Genomic DNA, 23262 nt, shown 5'->3' on the forward strand with positions numbered 1-23262 from the left:
GGGGGCTAACATGAGTGAGGCGGGTAATGAAGAGGAAGCTAACATGAGTGAGGCGGGTAATGAAGAGGAAGCTAACATGAGTGAGGCGGGTAATGAAGAGGAAGCTAACATGAGTGAGGTGGGTAATGAAGAGGAAGCTAACATGAGTGAGGAGGGTAATGAAGAGGGGGCTAACATGAGTGAGGCGGGTAATGAAGAGGAAGCTAACATAAGTGAGGCGGGTAATGAAGAGGAAGCTAACATGAGTGAGGAGGGTAATGAAGAGGGGGCTAACATGAGTGAGGAGGGTAATGAAGAGGGGGCTAACATGAGTGAGGAGGGTAATGAAGAGGAAGCTAACATGAGTGAGGCGGGTAATGAAGAGGAAGCTAACATAAGTGAGGCGGGTAATGAAGAGGAAGCTAACATGAGTGAGGAGGGTAATGAAGAGGGGGCTAACATGAGTGAGGAGGGTAATGAAGAGGGGGCTAACATGAGTGAGGGGGGTAATTAAGAGGAAGCTAACATGAGTGAGGGGGGGTAATGAAGAGGAAGCTAACATGAGTGAGGCGGGTAATGAAGAGGGGGCTAACATGAGTGAGGGGGGTAATGAAGAGGGAGCTAACATGAGTGAGGGGGGTAATGAAGAGGAAGCTAACATGAGTGAGGGGGGTAATGAAGAGGAAGCTAACATGAGTGAGTCGGGTAATGAAGAGGAAGCTAACATGAGTGAGGGGGGTAATGAAGAGGAAGCTAACATGATTGAGGGGGGTAATGAAGAGGAAGCTAACATGAGTGAGGCGGGTAATGAAGAGGGGGCTAACATGAGTGAGGGGGGTAATTAAGAGGAAGCTAACATGAGTGAGGCGGGTAATGAAGAGGAAGCTAACATGAGTGAGGCGGGTAATGAAGAGGAAGCTAACATGAGTGAGGAGGGTAATGAAGAGGAAGCTAACATGAGTGAGGAGGGTAATGAAGAGGAAGCTAACATGAGTGAGGAGGGTAATGAAGAGGAAGCTAACATGAGTGAGGAGGGTAATGAAGAGGAAGCTAACATGAGTGAGGAGGGTAATGAAGAGGGGGCTAACATGAGTGAGGGGGGTAATTAAGAGGAAGCTAACATGAGTGAGGAGGGTAATGAAGAGGGGACATTTAACCTGCTGTGTGTGATTAGAATCAGGGCTGACCAGATGATGGGCTAGAGACAGATCCAGGCGTTTTATCTTTATCTTTGTCTTGCAGGACCCACAGTCTGATCACTTTGAAGAGAAGGAATGGATGTTCCAGATTGAAGGGGTTTGTACCGGATCTTAATTCTCTTTTAGCCTCTGCGTAGTGTCTGACTCACTTTGTATATTGTATCACCATCTCCTCTTACCCCATTTATAAAGAAACCAATGAAGGCTGACAAGCACATAGACCCAATTCCTCTGTACTGAAATAATTTGTTTTTAAAGAGACCTTGTTTTCTAGCTTTAGTGAATCAGTTACATAGAATAACATAGGAACTGGTGAAGCCGAAGAGGCTGGAGGGAGCTTTAGTGAATCTGTTACATAGAATAACATAGGAACTGGTGAAGCTGGAGGGAGGTTTAGTGAATCAGTTACATAGAATAACATAGGAACTGGTGAAGCTGGAGAGGCTGGAGGGAGCTTTAGTGAATCAGTTACATAGAATAACATAGGAACTGGTGAAGCTGGAGAGGCTGGAGGGAGCTTTAGTGAATCAGTTACATAGAATAACATAGGAGCTGGTGAAGCTGGAGAGGCTGGAGGGAGCTTTAGTGAATCAGTTACATAGAATAACATAGGAACTGGTGAAGCTGGAGAGGCTGGAGGGAGCTTTAGTGAATCAGTTACATAGAATAACATAGGAACTGGTGAAGCGAGAGAGGCTGGAGGGAGTTTTAGTGAATCAGTTACATAGAATAACATAGGAACTGGTAAAGCTGGAGAGGCTGGAGGGAGCTTTAGTGAATCAGTTACATAGAATAATATAGGAACTGGTGAAGTTGGAGAGGATGGAGGGAACCTTAATGAATCAGTTACATAGAATAACATCGGAACTGGTGAAGCTGGAGAGGCTGAGGGGAGCTTTAGTGAATCAGTTACATAGAATAACATAGGAACTGGAGAGGCTGGAGGGAGCTTTAGTGAATCAGTTACATAGAATAACATAGGAACTGGTGAAGCTGGAGAGGCTGGAGGGAGCTTTAATGAATCGGTTACATAAAATAACATAGAAACTGGTGAAGCTGGAGAGGCTGGAGGGAGCTTTAGTGAATCAGTTACATAGAATAACATAATAACTCGTGAAGCTGGAGAGGCTGGAGGGGGCTTTAGTGAATCAGTTACATAGAATAACATAGGAACTGGTGAAGCTGGAGAGGCTGGATGGAGCTTTAGTGAATCAGTTACATAGAATAACATAGGAACTGGTGAAGCTGGAGGGAGCTTTTTTTTTTTTTTTTTTTTTTTTCCCTTTCCCTCCTTCCCTGTTATGTTATTATATAGGGCCGAACTATGGTTGGTGAGAGAAGGATCTCACCTAACCTAAGATCTTTCAGTAATAAGTTAATATCTGTGTTTAATTTTTGCGTTATGATTAGCTCTTATTTTTATTTTTTTTCGGAATACAAGGTTTAAAATTTACTCTTTTTATGTAACTAAAATAGGAAATGTGAGGTTTATTTATGGTATTTTCTTTTCTGGCATATTCATGATGTAACAGACTTGCTATATTTCAGCATCTTGTTTGCTAGGTTTTCTATTCATTGGTATATGTGGGTTGTATTTCATCATGCCTGATGTTTTTTGTTTCTTTGATTTTTAAACCTCAATAAAAAATTATTTAAAAAAATAAAATAAAAAATAACATAGAAACTGGTGAAGCTGGAGAGGCTGGAGGGGGCTTTAGTGAATCAGTTACATAGAATAACATAGGAACTGGTGAAGCTGGAGAGGCTGGAGGGAGCTTTAATGAATCGGTTACATAAAATAACATAGAAACTGGTGAAGCTGGAGAGGCTGGAGGGAGCTTTAGTGAATCAGTTACATAGAATAACATAATAACTCGTGAAGCTGGAGAGGCTGGAGGGGGCTTTAGTGAATCAGTTACATAGAATAACATAGGAACTGGTGAAGCTGGAGAGGCTGGAGGGAGCTTTAGTGAATCAGTTACATAGAATAACATAGGAACTGGTGAAGCTGGAGGGAGCTTTAGTGAATCAGTAACATAGAATAACATAGGAACTGGTGAAGCTGGAGAGGCTGGAGGGAGCTTTAGTGAATCAGTTACATAGAATAACATTGGAACTGGTGAAGCTGGAGAGGCTGGAGGGAGCTTTAGTGAATCAGTTACATAGAATAACATAGGAACTGGTGAAGCTGGAGAGGCTGGAGGGAGCTTTAGTGAATCAGTTACATAGAATAACATAGGAACTGGTGAAGCTGGAGAGGCTGTAGAGAGCTTTAGTGAATCAGTTACATAGAATAACATAGGAACTGGTTAAGCTGGAGAGACTGGAGGGAGCTTTAGTGAATCAGTTACATAGAATAACATAGGAACTGGTGAAGCTGGAGAGGCTGGAGGGAGCTTTAGTGAATCAGTTACATAGAATAACATAGGAACTGGTGAAGCTGGAGAGGCTGAAGGGAGCTTTAGTGAATCAGTTACATAGAATAACATAGGAACTGGTGAAGCTGGAGGGGCTGGAGGGAGCTTTAGTGAATCAGTTACATAGAATAACATAGGAACTGGTGAAGTTGGAGGGGCTGGAGGGAGCTTTAGTGAATCAGTTACATAGAATAACATTGGAACTGGTGAAGTTGGAGAGGCTGGAATGAGCTTTAGTGAATCAGTTACATAGAATAACATAGGAACTGGTGAAGCTGGAGAGGCTGGAGGGAGCTTTAGTGATTCAGTTACATAGAATAACATAGAAACTGGTGAAGCTGGAGAGGCTGGAGGGAGCTTAAGTGAATCAGTTACATAGAATAACAAAGGAACTGGTGCAGCTGGAGAGGCTGGAGGGAGCTTTAGTGAATCAGTTACATAGAATAACACAGGAACTGGTGAAGCTGGATAGGCTGGAGAGAGCTTTAGTGAATCAGTTACATAGAATAACAAAGGAACTGGTGAAGTTGGAGAGGCTGGAGGGAGCTTTAGTGAATCAGTTACATAGAATAACACAGGAACTGGTGAAGCTGGATAGGCTGGAGAGAGCTTTAGTGAATCAGTTACATAGAATAACAAAGGAACTGGTGAAGCTGGAGAGGCTGGAGGGAGCTTTATTGAATCAGTTACATAGAATAACATAGGAACTGGTTAAGCTGGAGAGGCTGGAGAGAGCTTTAGTGAATCAGTTACATAGAATAACATAGGAACTGGTGAAGCTGGAGAGGCTGGAGGGAGCTTTAGTGAATCAGTTACATAGAATAACACAGGAACTGGTGAAGCTGGAGAGGCTGGAGGGAGCTTTAGTGAATCAGTTACATAGAATAACATAGGAACTGGTGCAGCTGGAGAGGCTGGAGGGAGCTTTAGTGAATCAGTTACATAGAATAACACAGGAATGACTAACGGTGGAGAGCACGTTGTAGGTATCGTATGGTGAGAGCCTATAGTTTGTTTACAAGCATTCTAGGGAGAGTTTTTAGAGGCAAATGAAGGTCATTCATCTGAAGAACACAAAAGCAGGAATTCCATGCAGATTGTATGTGATAGACATAAGTGTTTCATTAGTGTATTCAGAGGAGGGGGATCACTAATGCATTGCCCGGATCAGTTGGTGTCTGTTTTGTATAACATCTTCAGCAGTAATACGGCTAATGAGCTTCAGGGGAAGGTGTGGGGTTTTGTTTTTGCTTTTTTGGAAACAATATAATCATTGGTTCCAAAAGGAGTAGGTAAAGCAAAAAATGAGTGATATAAAAAATGGTTTTGTCAAACATTTGTGATGTAGTTTGCCTTTAGGATAGAAAAACTCAAAGGTTAATGATAGACTTGTGAATTATTATTTTACATGATTTGCAGGTGGGTAAACAATGAAATTGATCAGCAGTTTAGGTCAGTAGGTGCTGGGTGTATAAGAAGAGGTATTGGCAGCAGGTAAGGTCAGTAGGTGCTGTGTGTATAGGAAGAGGTATTAGCAGCAGGTAACATCAGTAGGTGATGGGTGTATAGGAAGAGGTATTAGCGGCAGGTAACATCAGTAGGTGATGGGTGTATAGGAAGAGGTATTAGCAGCAGGTAAGGTCAGTAAGTGCTGGGTGTTAGCAGCAGGTAAGGTCAGTAGGTGCTGGGTGTATAGGAAGAGGTATTAGCAGCAGGTAAGGTCAGTAGGTGCTGTGTGTATAGGAAGAGGTATTAGCAGCAGGTAACATCAGTAGGTGATGGGTGTATAGGAAGAGGTATTAGCGGCAGGTAACATCAGTAGGTGATGGGTGTATAGGAAGAGGTATTAGCAGCAGGTAAGGTCAGTAGGTGCTGGGTGTATAAGAAGAGGTATTAGCAGCAGGTAAGGTCAGTAGGTGCTGTGTGTATAGGAAGAGGTATTAGCAGCAGGTAAGGTCAGTAGGTGCTGGGCGTATAGGAAGAGGTATTAGCAGCAGGTAAGGTCAGTAGGTACTTCGTGTATAGGAAGAGGCATTAGCAGCAGGTAAGGTCAGTAGGTGCTGGGTGTATAGGAAGAGGTATTAGCAGCAGGTAAGGTCAGTAGGTGCTGGGTGTATAGGAAGAGGTATTAGCAGCAGGTAAGGTCAGTAGGTGCTGGGTGTATAGGAAGAGGTATTAGCAGCAGGTAAGGTCAGTAGGTGCTGGGTGTATAGGAAGAGGTATTAGCAGCAGGTAAGGTCAGTAGGTACTGGGTGTATAGGAAGACGTATTAGCAGCAGGTAAGGTCAGTAGGTGCTGGGTGTATAGGAAGAGGTATTAGCAGCAGGTAAGGTCAGTAGGTGCTGGGTGTATAGGAAGAGGTATTAGCAGCAGGTAAGGTCAGTAGGTGCTGGGTGTATAGGAAGAGGTATTAGCAGCAGGTACGGTCAGTAGGTGTTGGGTGTATAGGAAGTGGTATTAGCAGCAGGTAAGGTCAGTAAGTGCTGGGTGTATAGGAAGAGGTATTAGCAGCAAGTAAGGTCAGTAGGTGCTGGGTGTATAGGAAGAGGTATTAGCAGCAGGTAAGGTCAGTAGGTGCTGGGTGTATAGGAAGTGGTATTAGCAGCAGGTAAGGTCAGTAGGTGCTGGGTGTATAGGAAGAGGTATTAGCAGCAGGTAAGGTCAGTAGGTGCTGGGTGTATAGGAAGAGGTATTAGCAGCAGGTAAGGTCAGTAGTTGCTGGGTGTATAGGAAGAGATATTAGCAGCAGGTAAGGTCAGTAGGTGCTGGGTGTATAGGAAGAGTTATTAGCAGCAGGTAAGGTCAGTAGGTACTGGGTGTATAGGAAGAGATATTAGCAGCAGGTAAGGTCAGTAGGTGCTGGGTGTATAGGAAGAGTTATTAGCAGCAGGTAAGGTCAGTAGGTGCTGGGTGTATATGAAGAGTTATTAGCAGCAGGTAAGGTCAGTAGGTACTGGGTGTATAGGAAGAGGTATTAGCAGCAGGTAAGGTCAGTAGGTACTGGGTGTATAGGAAGAGGTATTAGCAGCAGGTAAGGTCAGTAGGTGCTGGGTGTATAGGAAGAGTTATTAGCAGCAGGTAAGGTCAGTAGATGCTGGGTGTATAGGAAGAGGTATCATCAGCAGGTAAGGTCAGTAGATGCTGGGTGTATAGGAAGAGGTATCAGCAGCAGGTAAGGTCAGTATATGCTGGGTGTATAGGGAGAGGTATTAGCAGCAGGTAAGGTCAGTAAGTGCTGGGTGTATAGGAAGAGGTATTAGCAGCAGGTAAGGTCAGTAGGTGCTGGGTGTATAGGGAGAGTTATTAGCAGCAGGTAAGGTCAGTAGGTGCTGGGTGTATAGGAAGAGGTATTAGCAGCAGGTAAGGTCAGTAGATGCTGGGTGTATAGGAAGAGGTATTAGCAGCACATGACAAGTCCAGGTTGACAATGAAATCAGTTTTATATCTATAAACATTTCTAATATATTACAGTAATGAATGGCTTTCTGTTTGTCATTTTAGGCATTGTGCTTTATAGCCAGGCACTCACATAATGTACGCTTCTTTTTAGTAATACGCAATTCGTATGATAATGGTCTCACTAGAGACGGAAGCACAGCTCATTGCGCAAATGTTCACACACTAATCATTATGTTCCCTATTTAAACAGGACTTAATGATAGTCATCAACGAATCGTTCACATTAAACAGCCAAGGCACTTCCTTGAGGTTGCAAATTATTGCGTTAAATAATCAGTATTGTTTTGTCTTTCTAGTCGCTATTACTTTGTGTCTTTTAATAGGAAATGTATTTCTAAACATTTCCAGCATCATATACAATCATGTACTAGTTAACAATATTTTAATATCATGTTTAAAAAGTGTTTTTATACAATAAACTCAGATCCACAAAAACAAAGTTGCCAGATACTAAAAAAAAAAAAAAGGAATTTGCAAAGGTTTATCAGAAAGGAAACAGAGGGAACAGAAAATTTATGCAATTTGAAGCACAGAGTATTTTTAGCTTTATTAGTTTGCAGTGTAGCGGCTTAAATGAGGAACTATGTCCTGGCTTATGGGCTGACGAATACTCAATAAAAATTCAACCAAATAAGGACGGCCATTTTTGCTGTGAGAATCACTGCACAGTGAGACACACGTTACTTAAATCTACAATGAGTTTCTCAAATTGTAAGGGATAATGAAGTGTATATTGTTAAACAAATTCCATTATTTTTCTACTAGTGGTAAAGCCTGTATAAACGGGCCATTTTCTGTAGTGCAGCGGTCCCACACACCTGCGCTAAATAAAATGTATTAACCCCTAATCCGCCATCCCCCACATCGCAAAGTACATAATACATTTATTAACCCCTAATCCGCCATTCACCACATCGCAATCTACCTAATAAAGTGATTAACCCCTAATCCGATATTCACCAACAGCGCAAATAACCTAATTACAATATTAACCCCTAAACCCCCAAACAACCCACAATGCCAACTACCGAATTACACTATTAACTTTGAAACCGCAAACCCCCCACAGCGCCAACTACCTAATTACACTGTTAACCCCTAAACCGCCATCTCCCCACAACGCTAAGAATTAAAATAATCACTAAGCCCCCTAACCTAACACCCCCTAAGGTAACCCCAATTACTTAAAATATAAAAAAACTATTTTCATAATAAATTAGTTAAAAAGTACCAAAATAGAAAAATCCTAACTTAAAATTAAAATAAAAAAAACCTAACATTACATAAAAAACTAAGATTAAATTAAAATAAAAAAACTCTCAGCCAGATTGCATCAGCCAATAGGATTTTTTACCATTTAATTCTGATTGGCTGATAGAATTCTATCAGCCAATCAGAATTTAAGGGACGCCATCTTGGATGACGTCATTTAAAGGGAAACTTCATTCTTCAATAGCCATCGAAAGAAGAGGATGCTCCGCGCCAGATGTCTTGAAGATGGAGCCGCTCCGCGTCAGAAGGATAAAGATAGAAGATGCCGTCTGGATGAAGACTTCTGTCCTGACTTCTCCTGGCTAGATGAGGATGGATGTCCGGTCTTCAAAAACTGTAAGTGGATCTTCGGGGGTTAGTGTTAGGTTTTTTAAGGGTTTATTGGCTGGGTTTTATTTTTAGATTAGGGACTTTGGGCACCGTAAAAGAGCTAAATGCCCTTTTAAGGGCAATGCCCATCCAAATGCTCTTTTCAGGGCAATGGGGAGCTTAGGTTTTTTTAGGTAGGTTTTTATTTGGGGGGTGGTTGGTTGTGTGGGTGGTGAGTTTTACTGTTGGGGGGTTGGTTGTATTTTTTTTTTTGCAGGTAAAAGAGATGATTTCTTTGGGGCAATGCCACTCAAAAGACCCTTTCAAGGGCCATTGGCAGTTTAGTGTAGGCTAGGTTTTTTTATTTTGGGGGGGCTTTTTTATTTTGATAGGGCTATTAGATTAGGTGTAATTAGTTTAAATATTTGATAATTTCTTTTTTATTTTGTGTAATTTAGTGTTTATTATTTTTTGTAATTTAGATAATTTCTTTTTTTTAATTTAATTTATTTAATTTTAGTGTAAGGTTAGGTTTTACTGTAAGACAAGTTAGGTTTTATTTTACAGGTAACTTTGTATTTATTTTAGCTTGGTAGTTAGTAAATAGTTAACTATTTACTAACTAGTCTACCTAGTTAAAATAAATACAAACTTGCCTGTGAAATAAAAATAAAACATAAGCTAGATACAATATAACTATTAGTTCTATTGTAGCTATCTTAGGTTTTAGTTTAAAGGTAAGTATTTATTTAGTTTTAAATAGGAATAATTTAGGTATTAATTGTAATTTTTATTTGGAATTATTTTAATTATGTTAAAGTTAGTGGGTGTTAGGGTTACGTTAGGGTTAGGGTTAGACTTGGGGTTAGGTTTAAGGGTTAATAACTTTAGTATAGTGGCGGCGACTTTGGGGGCAGCAGAGTAGGGTTAATAAGTGTAGTTAGCTGGCGGCGATTTTGGGGACAGCAGATTAGGGGTTAATAAGTGAATGTCGGTGGTGACGACATTGGTGGCAGCAGTTTAGGGGGTTAATAATATTTAACTAGTGTTTTCGATGCGGGAGTGCGGCGGTTTAGGGGTTAATATGTTTATTATAGTGGCGGCGATGTACGGAGCGGCATATTAGGGGTTAATAAATGTATTTTAGTGTTTGCGATGCGGGAGGGCCTCGGTTTAGGGGTTAATAGGTAGTTTATGGGTGTTAGTGTACTTTGTAGCAGTTTTTTTATGAGTTTTATGGTACAGCTTTGTAACATAAAATTCATAACTACTGATTTTCAATTGATTCAGATCTTGTAGTTATAGGCTGTACCGCTCACTTTTTGGCCGGGCAGGCAAACTCGTAATACCGGCGCTGTGGAAGTCCCATTGAAAAATGACTTTTTGAAAAGTGCGGTAGTTACGTTGTGTAACGGCCAAAAAAGTGTGCGGTACAGCGGTACTTACAAGACTCGTAATAGCAGCGTTAGTGAAAAAGAGCCATAACAATGCTTTTTCACTCATAACGCACAACTCGTAATCTAGCCTTCTAATATTTCAAAAAATAAATACATCTAAAATTACAATAAAATAAACAAAATGATCCAAAATAATGAAAGTTAAACCTAATCTAATAACCCTTTAAAAACAAATAAAGCCTCCCCAAAATAAAAACACCCCCTAATCTAACACTAAACTACCAATAGCCCTTAAAATGACCTTTTGTAGGGCATTGCCCTAAAGCAAACAGCTCTTTTACTTTTAAAAAAAAAGTACAACTTACCCCCTAAAAGTAATCCCCGCCCCCCACCAAAACCACCAAAATAAAAAAACCTAAGCTACCCATTGCCCCTAAAGGGCCATTTGTATGGGCATTGCCGTAAAAAGGGCAATCAGCTCTTTTGCTGCCCATTAAAATAAAAAATCCCTAATCTAAAAAATAAACCCACCCCAAAAAAACAACCTAAGTCTAACCCTGAAATAGTTACTTACCATTCCTGAAGTCCGGAGGTGAAGGTCTTCTTCCAGGCAGCTCCATCTTCATCTAGCGTGCGGACATCTTCTGTCTTCATCCGGAGCAAAGGCGGCGTGGAGCGGAGGTGGCCGCGGAGCATGAACAGCGGTCGCTGAGCAAGAACGGCGTGGAGGATCCTCTTCATGCCATCGGCGCCGCACACTAAAGATTGACTGCAAGGTATCCGTTTTATATTTAGGGTACCTTGCGTTCCTATTGGCTGAAATTTTCAAATCAGCCAATAGAATGAGAGCTACTGAAATCCTATTGGCCGTTCCTGCTCTGCGGCCACCTCAACTCTGCGCCTCCTTCGCTCCAGATGAAGATAGAAGATGTCCCCCGCGCTGGATGAAGATGGAGCTGCCCGGAAGAAGACCTTCACCTCCGGACTTCAGAAATGGTGAGTACCTATTTCGGGGTTAGATTTAGGTAAAAAAAAAAAATTGGGGTGTTTTGTTTTAGATTAGGGATTTTTTATTTTACTGGGCAGCAAAAGAGCTGATTACCCTTTTAAGGGCAATGCCCATAGAAATGCCCCTTTAGGGGCAATGGGTAGCATAGGTTTTTTTAATGTTAGGTTTTTTATTTTGGGGGGTTTGGTGGGTGAGGCGTTTACTTTTAGGGGTAATTGGTACTTTATTTAAGTAAAAGAGCTGATCACTTTAGGGCAATGCCCTACAAAAGGCCCTTTTAAAGGGACACTATACCCAAACATTTTCTTTCATGATTAAGGTAGAGAATATAATTTTAAACAACATTCCAATTTACTTCTATTACCTAGTTTGCTTCATTCTTTAGATATTCTTTAATGAAGAAATAGCGATGCACATGGTGAACCAATCAGAGGAGGCATCTATGTGGAGCTACCAATCAGCAGCTACTAAGAATATCTAGATATGCTTTTCAGCAAAGAATAGCAAGAGAATGAAGCAAAATAGATAATAGAAGTAAATTAGAAAGTTGTTTATAATTGTATGCTCTGTCTAAATCATGAAAGAAAAAATTTGTCTTTCATGTCCCTTTAAGGGCTATTGGTAGTGTAGTGTTAGATTAGGGGGTGTTTTTATTTTGGAGGGGGCTTTTTTTATTTTTATAGTGGTATTAGATTAGGTTTAAAAAATGATTTTAAATAATTTTGTTTATTTTTTCTGCAATTTTAGATTATTTTTTTTTGCTTTTTGTAATATTAGATTTTTGTAGTGTAATGTTAGGTTTTTTATTTTATTTTTAAGTTAGGATTTTGGTACTTTTGGTACTTTTTAATTAATTTATTAAGAAGATGGTCTTTTTTTATTTTATGTAATTAGGGTTTATTTAGGGGGTGTTAAATTAGGGGGCATAGCGATTAGATTAATTCTTAGCATTGTGGGGTTTGGCGGTTTAGGGGTTAATAGTGTAATTGGGTATTTGGCGTTGTGGGGGGTTTGCGGTTTAGGGCTTAATATTTTAATTTGGTTATTTGCGTTGTGAATAAATGGTGGATTAGGGGTTAATCACTTTATTAGATTGCGATGTGGGTGAATGGCGGATTAGAGGTTAATACATTTTATTTAGTTATTGTTGTGGGGCGGTGGCGGTTGAGAGGTACATATTGCGTTCGTACTTCGTGCGGACGGTTTGTTAATACTTTGTGCGGGTAGTTAGGTGTTTTTGTTAAAACTTTGTGCGGGCTGTTGGTTTTATACTTTGTGTGGGTGGTTAGATGTTTTTGTTAATACTACGTGTGTGCGGGCCGTTTAATACTTTGTGCGGGCGGTTAAGTGTTTCTGTTAATACTTCCTGTGGTTGGACGGTTTGGTGCGGGCGGTTAGGTGTTTTTGTCAATACTTCGTGTGGTTGGACGGTTTGGTGCGGGCGGTTAGGTGTTTTTGTTAATACTTCGTGTGGTTGGACGGTTTGGTGCGGGCGGTTAGGTGTTTTTGTTAATACTTCGTGTGGTTGGACGGTTTGGTGCGGACGGTTAGGTGTTTTTGTTAATACTTCGTGTGGTTGGATGGTTTGGTGCGGGCGGTTAGGTGTTTTTGTTAATACTTCATGTGGTTGGGCAGTTTGGTGCGGGCGGTTAGGTGTTTTTGTTAATACTTTGTGTGGTTGGGTGGTTTGGTGCGGGCGGTTCGGTGTTTTTGTTAATACTTCATGTGGTTGGGCGGTTTGGTGCGGGCGGTTAGGTGTTTTTGTTAATACTTCATGTGGTTGGGTGGTTTGGTGCGGGCGGTTAGGTGTTTTTGTTAATACTTTGTGTGGTTGGGTGGTTTGGTGCGGGCGGTTAGGTGTTTTTGTTAATACTTCATGTGGTTGGGCGGTTTGGTGCGGGCGGTTAGGTGTTTTTGTTAATACTTCGTGTGGTTGGGCAGTTTGGTGCGGGCGGTTAGGTGTTTTTGTTAATACTTTGTGTGGTTGGGCGGTTTGGTGCGGGTGGTTAGGTGTTTTTGTTAATACTTCATGTGGTTGGGCGGTTTGGTGCGGGCGGTTAGGTGTTTTTGTTAATACTTTGTGTGGTTGGGCGGTTTGGTGCGGGTGGTTAGGTGTTTTTGTAAATACTTCGTGTGGTTGGGCGGTTTGGTGCGGGTGGTTAGGTGTTTTTGTTAATACTTTGTGTGGTTGGGCGGTTTGGTGCGGGTGGTTAGGTGTTTTTGTTAATACTTTGTGTGGTTGGGCGGTTTGGTGCGGGTGGTTAGGTGTTTTTGATAATACTACATGTGGTTGGGTGGTTTGGTGCGGGCGGTTAGGTGTTTTTGTTAATACTTTGTGTGGTTGGGTGGTTTGGTGCAGGCGGTTAGGTGTTTTTGTTAATACTTCGGGCATGTGGTTTGTTAATACTTTGTGCGGGCTGTTTAATACTTCGTGCGGGCGGTTAAGTGTTTTTGTTAATATTCAGTGTGGTTGGGCGGTTTGGTGCGGGCGGTTAAGTGTTTTTGTTAATACTCTGTGTGATTGGGCGGTTTATTGCGGGCGGTTAGGTGTTTTTGTTAATACTCTGTGTGGTTGGGTGGTTTGGTGCGGGCGGTTAGGTGTTTTTGTTAATACTCCTTGTGGTTGGGCGGTTTGGTGCGGGCGGTTAGGTGTTTTTGTTAATACTCTGTGTGGTTGGGCGGTTTGGTGCGGGCGGTTAGGTGTTTTTGTTAATACTTCGGGCATGTGGTTTGTTAATACTTTGTGCAGGGGATGCCGCATATGTAATCTCAGCCCAGGTGGATTCGTTTGGCTGTGCACACAACTGATGACGGCGACAGACTCGTTACAAGTGCAATTATAGTATAGACATGTTAAACTTCTTCAAAAAAGTTAAAGTGACATTCCAGACAAATTTGGAAAGTACCAGGTGCATTTCAGTTTTGAATAGAAGCATGTTTGTAATATACAGGTATTCACAAAAATGCTTCTAGCAAAAGTTATAACTGTTTCAAAAGTGTATTTAAGTATGCACCGTGCACCAGCATTTTATACACAGCACCGGCTCAGAGAGCCTAAGGTGCTTGTGCCATCTGGTAATGACTCAGTTTGTAATTTGCTGACATGATACAAGCCCCACTGGTGCTCTGCGCAGCTGCAGTATATAAAATGCTGGTGCACTGAGAATATCTAGCTATGCTTCACGTGCATGGGCACAGACAAATGTTAATACTAAAACACTGATAACTTTTACTAGAAGCATTTTTGCTAATACATTTATATTGCAAATATGTTTATATTCAAAGATGTAATTCATCTATGTGCATTTAAATTGTGACCGGAATGTCCCTTTAAACACAGATGAAAATATGGTCAGTGAATGGAGCATACGCACATATGCTTGATTTGCTCATCAGCTGTATCCTCATTTGGAGTGACTCACTTTCACAAACAATAAAAAGGGGAATTTGTTTAAAGACAAAATGCTTTAAGGAACTAGAACAATTTATTTTGTCACATTGGGACGTTCATATTAACCCTTTTGCTGCTGGCCCATTTCACACTACTATGCTAGAGTTGTTTTTACTTGCTCAGCCCTCATTGCATTTACACATATTAGCTTTTTTCAGTGAAGCACCCAGTCAGGAACACTAAAAAAACACCTTTATACAAGGGATCTATAGCTTGTGCCAGGATATGGTTAAGAACAAAGGCAATCATTGTCAGTAAAATGTAAAAGCACAAATGTGATATACTGCTTATCATGCACTTGCAATCTGTTATATGTAGGAATGACTACCAGATGTATGGGCACCAGAATGACAGAACACTTAAGTAACATTAGGACTGCACGTAAAGATGTGGAAAATAAGAAAAAGATTACCAGCGTAGCTAGACATTTTCCATTTTAATGGGAGGAGAGTCCACGGCTTCATTCATTACTTGTGGGAATTAAAAACCTGGCCACCAGGAGGAGGCAACGACACCCCAGCCAAAGGCTTAAATACCTCCCCCACTTCCCTCATCCCCCAGTCATTCTTTGCTATTCGTCACAGGAGGTTGGCAGAGAAGTGTTGGAAGATTCAGAGTAGTCTCTTATGGATGGTAGTACTCTTCAGAATGGGACTGGCTTTTTAAGTAGTTCTGTCAGCCTCTCAGTGAGAGCTTAGATGAAAGTTAGAGTCCGGAGATGCAGGGAGAGTCTTTTTGCGAAACTATCCCGATTCAGATTAACAGCTCCATAAGCAATCAGCATTGACAAGTTTCGCTGCCTGCTTTCTGCACTCAGGTCCATGTTAGGAGCGATGCTACTACCCTATCACACTTGAAGGCAGTGTTCCTGTTCCACTGCAAAGATTCTGGTAAGATTGTTTCATTTTACACATTTGATAACACCAGAAGACAGGGTCACAGTGTGTCTCCTTTTATCTGTATAGAATCAAGGGTTAATATCCTCAGAAAGGGGATTATTGAACAGGGGGGGATTTATGCATAATATTCTTTATTGTGTTTTATGCTGCGACATGTGTGAGATGAGGCTCTGTCAATGTGTGAACAATCTGGTTTCCTTAGAGAGATACGACGCAGACTTTTTTTGGCGCGTTTTTTCAATAGTGCAGGGGTGGTCCTGCATGGCACTCCATGTGACCCGGTGTGGCCTCTTTAACTTCCTCTTTCATTGACCGGCGGTTGCAGGAGACGAAGAGTTTTCTCTGTAGGAGGTGGTGAGTGCTTCGGCCATTCGGGTATAAAGGTGCCGTTTAATTTCTATCTAGTCCATAATAAAGGTGCAAGCTATGGAGGACTCTGATATGTTAGAGGGTACTCCCTCTTTAACCAAATCTAATTCCTTTGTTTATCGTGAGGAGGTTCCGGTGGATCCGCCTGCTCAACTATGTTCCACATGCTTTGATAATATTGCAGTATCTAAAAAGAAAAAGATATTTAGTACAACTGAGCCGTCCACCTCTAAAGGGTTCTCCGTCCCGCGAGGTGCGTTCCCTACATTCATCTCCGATTACACATGCAGCTCCCCAGGGCACTACTAATCCTCCCGGGGAGGGGCTCTTTGGCCGCCAGATTTCGCTGAGCACTTACAAATGGCGGTCTCCATGGCCTTCAATGCCTTACCACGCCTTGCTAAGTGCAAGCAAAAGGTGAAACATAGCTATCCATCCCAGGGGTCATCTACTCCGTTGGATGTCTCTGATAGATTATCCGCTGATGAAGATGAATCCAACTCTTCTGAGGACGCTCTCTCTGGATTGGAATTGGCGACATCTAGACCTCCGGCTGCAGAGGAGCCAGACTTTAAGTTTAAGATGGAGCATTTGTGCTTTCTGTTGAAAGAGGTGCTTGCTACGTTAGAGATTCTGGAACCGAAAATACCGGAGGAACCTTCAATCCCTAAGCTAGATAGGTTTTACGAGGACAGGGTGGTGCCTCAGACATTCCTGGTCCCCGTTAAGATGGCTAATAGTTTTAAGTTCCGGACTCTCAGCTTGAGCTCGGGGGGGCCAATCCTAAGTTGGATGGTGCTATCTTCACGTTCGCTAAGCGCACAACTATCCCGCTCGAAGATAGCTCTTCGTTCAAGGAGCCCATGGACAAAAAAATTGGAATCCATGTTGAGAAAGATGTTTCAGCTCACAGGGTTCGTTTTTCAACCGGGAGTGGCGGTCGCTGCGGTGACTGGGGCTGCTACCTACTGGTGTGACACTCTATCAGCTATGGTGGAGGTGGAGACTCCCCTCGAGGAGATACAGGAATGAATTAAGGCCTTAAGGGTAGCTAAGTTATTCATCTGTGATGTAAATATGCAGATTATTCGCCTGAATGCCAAGACATCAGGTTTTTCTGTTCAAGCCCGTAGGGCTCTGTGGTTGAAGTCATGGTCTGTGGACATGACTTCCAAGTCTAGATTACTATCCCTCCCTTTTCAGGGGAAAGTTCTTTTTAGTCTGGGCCTGGGAGGCAACGGTGCTTTCCTACCGCAGGATAAGAAGACTAAACCTAAGGGGTGTACTTTTCGTCCCTTTCGTTCAGACAAGTTCCAACGCCAGCAACCTGCCGTGAAAACCGAGCAGTCCAAGGGATCATGGAAGCCAGCTCATTCTTGGAACAAGGCCAAGCAGAGCAAAAAAACCAGCCGAGACAATATGGATCGCGTAGGAGGCAGACTATCTTTTTGCGGAGGCCTGGATGAGAGATGTTCAGGACCCTTGATTTCTGGAGGTCATCTCCCAGGGTTACAGGATAGGGTTCAAGACTCTTCCGCCCAGGGGCAGATTCCTCTTGTCAAACATATCATCAAGACCAGAGAAGAGAGACCCCTTTCTGGAGTGCATAAGGGATCGCTCCTCTCTCGAGGTAATCGTACCAGTACCTCTGGCGGAAAGAGTTCTGGGGTATTATTCAAACCTTTTCGTGATCCCAAAGAAGGAGGGCACGTTTCGTCCGATTCTAGACCTAAAGTACCTAAACAAGTTTCTGTCGGTCCCATCGTTCAAGATGCAGATGATCAGGTCTATTCTGCCCCTAGTTCAAGTGGGACAGTTCATGACTACAATAGATTTGAAGGATGCTTACCTTCACGTGCCAATCCACAAGGATCACTTCAGGTTCCTAAGATTTGCCTTTCTGGACCAACACTTCTAGTTTGTGGCCCTACCGTTTGGCCTGGCGACTGCCCCAAGAGTCTTTATGAAGGTTCTGGGAGTCATGCTTGCTGTGGCGAGAGCCAGAGGTATTGCAGTGGTACCTTCTCTGGACGACATCCTGGTCCAGGCTCCACCCTGCAGTCTTGCAGAGGATTATTCAAGGGCTCTTCTTCTCCTTCGATCCCATGGATGGAAGATAAACGTAGGAAATTGTTCCCTGGGTCCCAGCAACAGAGTGGAATTTTTGGGCACGATGATAGATTTCATATCCATGAAGATTTTCCTGACAGATCAGAGACGTTGCAAGATTGCATCCAGCAGTCTTGCCATTCAGACCTCCTCAAGGCCATCTGTGGCCCGGTGTATGGAGGTGGTTGGGCTCATGGTATCCAGCATAGATGTCATTCCATACAACAGGTTCTATCTCCGTCCTCTTCAGTTGTGCATGTTGAGACAATAGAACGGCGATCACTCAAATCTATCCCAACAGATCTCTCTCGACAACCGAACGAGGGAAACCCTCTCTTGGTGGATCTGTCCGGACCAATTGTCCCAGGGGACATCCTTCTTGAGACCATCCTGGGAGATTGTGACCACTGACGCAAGTCTGTCAGGATGGGGAACTGTTTGGGGTGCCAGGAAGGCACAGGGCGGGTGGACTTGAAAGGAGTTGCTTCTCCCAATCAATATCCTGGAACTTTGAGCGATCTTCAACACTCTGAATGCTTGGCCCTTTCTGGGGTCGTCCCGGGGGAATGGTCTCTCCATCGCAAAGTGTTTGTGGAGATCTGCATCAGATGGGGGACGCCAGAGATAGATCTCATGGCGTCCAGACTCATCTTCAAGCTACTCATATATGGGCCATGGTCTAGGGATACCCAGGCAGAGCTAAGAGATGCCTTAGCGGTGCCTTAGAAGTTCAACCTAGTCTACATATTTCCACCATTACCACTTCTACCTCGAGTAGTGGCCCCATCAAGCAGAAACAAACTTCGGCTATTCTAATTGCTCTGTTGTGGCCACAGAGGATGTGACTTGCGATCTGGTGGGGATGTTATCGTCTCCTCCATGGAGGTTACCCTGTCGCAGAGATCTGCTGGTTCAGGGTCCCTTTCTACATCAAAATCTTGATTCTCTGAAGCTGACTGCGTGGGGATTGAACGCTTAGTCCTAGCCAAGAGAGGTTTTTTTCTGAAAGAGTGATTGATACTCTCATTCAAGCCAGAAAACTGGTTACTCTGTGCATCTATCATAAGGTGTGGAGGACCAGCTTGTCGCTTGACATTAAAATTATTTCCTGGAAGGTTCTATTCCTATTGGCTATTGCATCGGCACGCATAGTCTCTGAGTTGGCGACCTTGTAATGTGAGCCTCCTTACCTGATTTTTCACGCCAACAAGGCTGTTCTTCGCACTGGGTTGGTATTTCTTCCCAAGGTTGTGTCGAATTGTAACATCAATCAGGAAATAGTAGTTCCTTCCTTATGTCCTAACCCTTCTTCTTCAAATGAAAGGTTACTTCATAATTTGGATGTGGTTCGAGCCTTGAAATTCTATCTTTAGGCCACAAAGGAATTCAGACAGACTTCGTCCTTATTTGTGGTGTATTCGGGGAAGCGCAAGGAGCAGAGGGCCTCTTCCACTTCTTTTTGGTTGAGGAGCATTATTCACTTGGCCTATGAGACAGCGGGACGTAAGCCTCCTCAGAAGATTACAGCTCACTCAACTAGGGCTGTGGCTTCTTCATGGGCCTTTAAGAATGAGGTCTCAATGGAGCAAATTTGTAAGGCGGCTACTTGGTCCTCCTTACATACTTTTGCTAAATTTTACAAATTTGATGTCTTTGCTTCGGCGGAAGCAGCTTTTGGGAGAAAGGTTTTGCAGGCTGTGGTGCCCTCAATTTAGGGTTCGCCTCCTTTTGCCCTCCTGTTTTTTTTAATTCAGTGTCCTCTAGAGCTTGGATAATTGTTTCCCACAAGTAATGAATGAAGCTGTAGACTCTGTTCCCATTAAGATGGAAAACATAAATTATGCTTACCTGATAATTTCATTTCCATTTGTGGGAGGAGAGTCCACGGCTCCCGCCCGTTTCTCCGGTGGGCGGACCAAAATTTATTTTTGTTCCATTTATTCCCTGATACTTCTCCTACTGTTCCTTGTTCCCTTGGCAGAATGACTGGGGGATGAGGGAAGTGGGGGAGATATATAAGCCTTTGGCTGTGGTGTCTTTGCCTCCTCCTGGTGGCCAGGTTCTTAATTCCCACAAGTAATGAATGAAGCCGTGGACTCTCCTCCCACAGATGGAAATTAAATAATAAGGTAAGCATAATTTATGTTTTTTACAATGCTATAACGGCAACACTAGTACCTTCAAATGTTGGGGCTTAGAATCATACAAAACAGGTATCAGAGGGGGTGATACTGAGCAAGTACTATTAAAGAAAGAAGCGAAATGGATATTCAAACTACAATCCGTTATGCCCTATGGTCTGAACGAAAATAATATCTTTTGGGTCTTTCTATAGAATAATATATTTAATAGGAGTTTACATCCATCATTGAATTAATTTTATGGAAATTTCATTATCCACATATGGAGATGTGACATGCTTATTAATTTTCACCACATTTAATTTCACTGATACAAATTCATTGTCCCAGGGAAATAGAGGTATATAGATTATGTCGATATTAATATATTGCCAATTTAGTGATCTTTCGACGCATACAGAGTATGTGTATCATTAACACGTTCACTTCACGTACATAATGAATATATGGGTCTTTTAAATATACAATTATTGTTTACATCAAACCTCCACTGACATCACTTTGGCACATGTACTCAGTGTTTATTATTCGTAGGGGAAGTTATATAAATAACTTTTTACCACAATTCATAATTAATACAATGGTTTGGACTGATAGCTCCATTTATATATATATTAGTTAGAAAGTTTAAACCTCTGATATGCACCCTGAATATTGTGAAATCATTTGGTTACCAATCATCACAACACTAATATAAACAAACATTTTAGCCTGTTTTGGTATAGTAAGTTTATTTGTGCGTGCGTGGGATTGGATGTTTAACCATTAATATTTCACTCGCAGATAGGATCCGTAATACTAAATAATCATTTACTGTGTTATGCAACCTGCTACAGTAAAATTGCCCTTCATAATAAGATTGAAAAATAGCGATCTGTGTGAAAGCTGGTCAAGAATTCACTGAAAGGTGCATTTTAATAAGGTGCATGTCAAGTTTCCCATGTTTACCAAGCACTCACGTTTGCCATGTACTGTATCCATTCAACTAGTATTGCCAATACATAACATATTTCTTACTCAAGTTTACGCCCACATATACTACTCCCAATGAGATGGTAAGAGCGTATGGGTGTGTATGCTAAGTTAGAGATCATTGGCTAAACAACACAGCATGTTGAATCTAATATGATTGGCACCAATCCCTAGCACGCCTCCATCCTACGGAGGCAGAACTCATCTGATAGGTCAATAAAGAGGCGTGATCGTGTCTGGCCTTTCAATGGGGTTTAAAAGCCCTGAGTCTTCGACAATCAGTTTGTCTTTCACCGCAATAAGATATACTTTGAAAAAGGCCGTGTTAGTGTCCGAAACGCATTTGTACTCAGCTAGATTACTGATTTTACTATCCCTGGCACCTGAAGCCGACGATTCCAGTTATCGGCCAGGAATACAGGGGGATGGTTTTCAGTGGGTCTAATTTATTCTCATAGGTGATGGGTAGTGGTTGTGTGTTATTTAAGGGTAGATGATTTGTACTTTACCCATTTTAATACATTTAATTAAAGTTTGGTTTTTAACTTATTTAATTTATATACCTGAGTGAGCTGATATAGTCAGCCTAGTTATTCATTAATTAGGAAAGAGTGCTAGTTAATCCCCTTCTTTTCCCCTTTTCTCTCCCTATTCCCTATTGTTTTGAACTAGCCTGTGTGTGTCACCCTATCCATGACATCTAATGATGCTAGCCTGTGTGTGTCAATCTATCCATGACATCTTATGATACTAGCCTGTGTGTGTCACCTTATCCATGACATCTAATGATGCTAGCCTGTGTATGTCACCCTATACATGACATCTAATGATGCTAGCCTGTGTATGTCACCCTATCCATGACATCTAATGATGCTAGCCTGTGTGTGTCAATCTATCCATGACATCTAATGATGCTAGCCTGTGTGTGTCAATCTATCCATGGCATCTTATGATACTAGCCTGTGTGTGTCACCTTATCCATGACATCTAATGATGCTAGCCTGTGTATGTCACCCTATTCATGACATCTAATGATGCTAGCCTGTGTGTGTCAATCTATCCATGGCATCTTATGATACTAGCCTGTGTGTGTCACCCTATCCATGACGTCTAATGATGCTAGCCTGTGTGTGTCACCTTATCCATGACATCTAATGATGCTAGCCTGTGTATGTCACCCTATTCATGACATCTAATGATGCTAGCCTGTGTGTGTCAATCTATCCATGGCATCTTATGATACTAGCCTGTGTGTGTCACCCTATCCATGACGTCTAATGATGCTAGCCTGTGTGTGTCACCCTATCCATGACATCTATTGATGCAAGCCTGTGTGTGTCACCTTATCCATGACATCTAATGATGGTAGCCTGTGTGTGCCACCCTATCCATGACATCTAATGATGCTAGCCTGTGTGTGTCACCCTATCCATGACATCTAATGATGCTAGCCTATGTGTGCCACCCTATCCATGTCATCTAATGATGCAAGCCTGTATGTGTCACCGTATCCATTACATCTAATGATGCTAGCATGTGTCTGTCACCCTATCCATGACATCTAATGATGCAAGCCTGTATGTGTCACCGTAACCATTACATCTAATGATGCTAGCATGTGTGTGTCACCCTATCCATGACATCTAATGATTCTAGCCTGTGTGTGTAACCTTATCCATGACATCTGATGATGCAAGCCTGTATGTGTCACCCAATCCATGACGTCTAATGATGCTAGCCTGTGTGTGTCAATCTATCCATGACATCTAATTATACTAGCTTGTGTGTGTTACTTTATCCATGACATCTAATGATGCTAGCCTGTGTGTGTCACCTTATCCATGACATCTGATGATGCAAGCCTGTGTGTGTCACCTTATCCATGACATCTGATGATGCAAGCCTATGTGTGCCACCCTATCCATGTCATCTAATGATGCAAGCCTGTATGTGTCACCGTATCCATTACATCTAATGATGCTAGCATGTGTGTGTCACCCTATCCATGACATCTAATGATGCAAGCCTGTATGTGTCACAGTAACCATTACATCTAATGATGCTAGCATGTGTGTGTCACCCTATCCATGACATCTAATGATTCTAGCCTGTGTGTGTGTCACCTTATCCATGACATCTGATGATGCAAGCCTGTATGTGTCACCCAATCCATGACATCTAATGATGCTAGCCTGTGTGTGTCAATCTATCCATGACATCTAATTATACTAGCTTGTGTGTGTTACTTTATCCATGACATCTAATGATGCTAGCCTGTGT

The 23262-nt window shown here is 42.2% G+C and overlaps 1 protein-coding gene across 1 annotated transcript in view; it reads left to right on the top strand.

The window, feature by feature from the left end:
• Positions 1-777: 777 nt before the first annotated feature.
• LOC128643315 (EH domain-binding protein 1-like) overlaps positions 778-23262 on the top strand; it is a 60102-nt gene continuing 37617 nt past the window's right edge. Inside the window, exon 1 of the mRNA XM_053696252.1 lies at positions 778-1275. Coding sequence (XP_053552227.1) covers positions 1258-1275 — 18 coding nt within the window. The 5' untranslated portion in view covers positions 778-1257. The remainder of the gene's footprint in view (positions 1276-23262) is intronic.

This window comes from Bombina bombina, unplaced genomic scaffold (genome assembly GCF_027579735.1).
Source record: "Bombina bombina isolate aBomBom1 unplaced genomic scaffold, aBomBom1.pri scaffold_982, whole genome shotgun sequence".
Taxonomy (NCBI): Eukaryota; Metazoa; Chordata; class Amphibia; order Anura; family Bombinatoridae; genus Bombina; species Bombina bombina.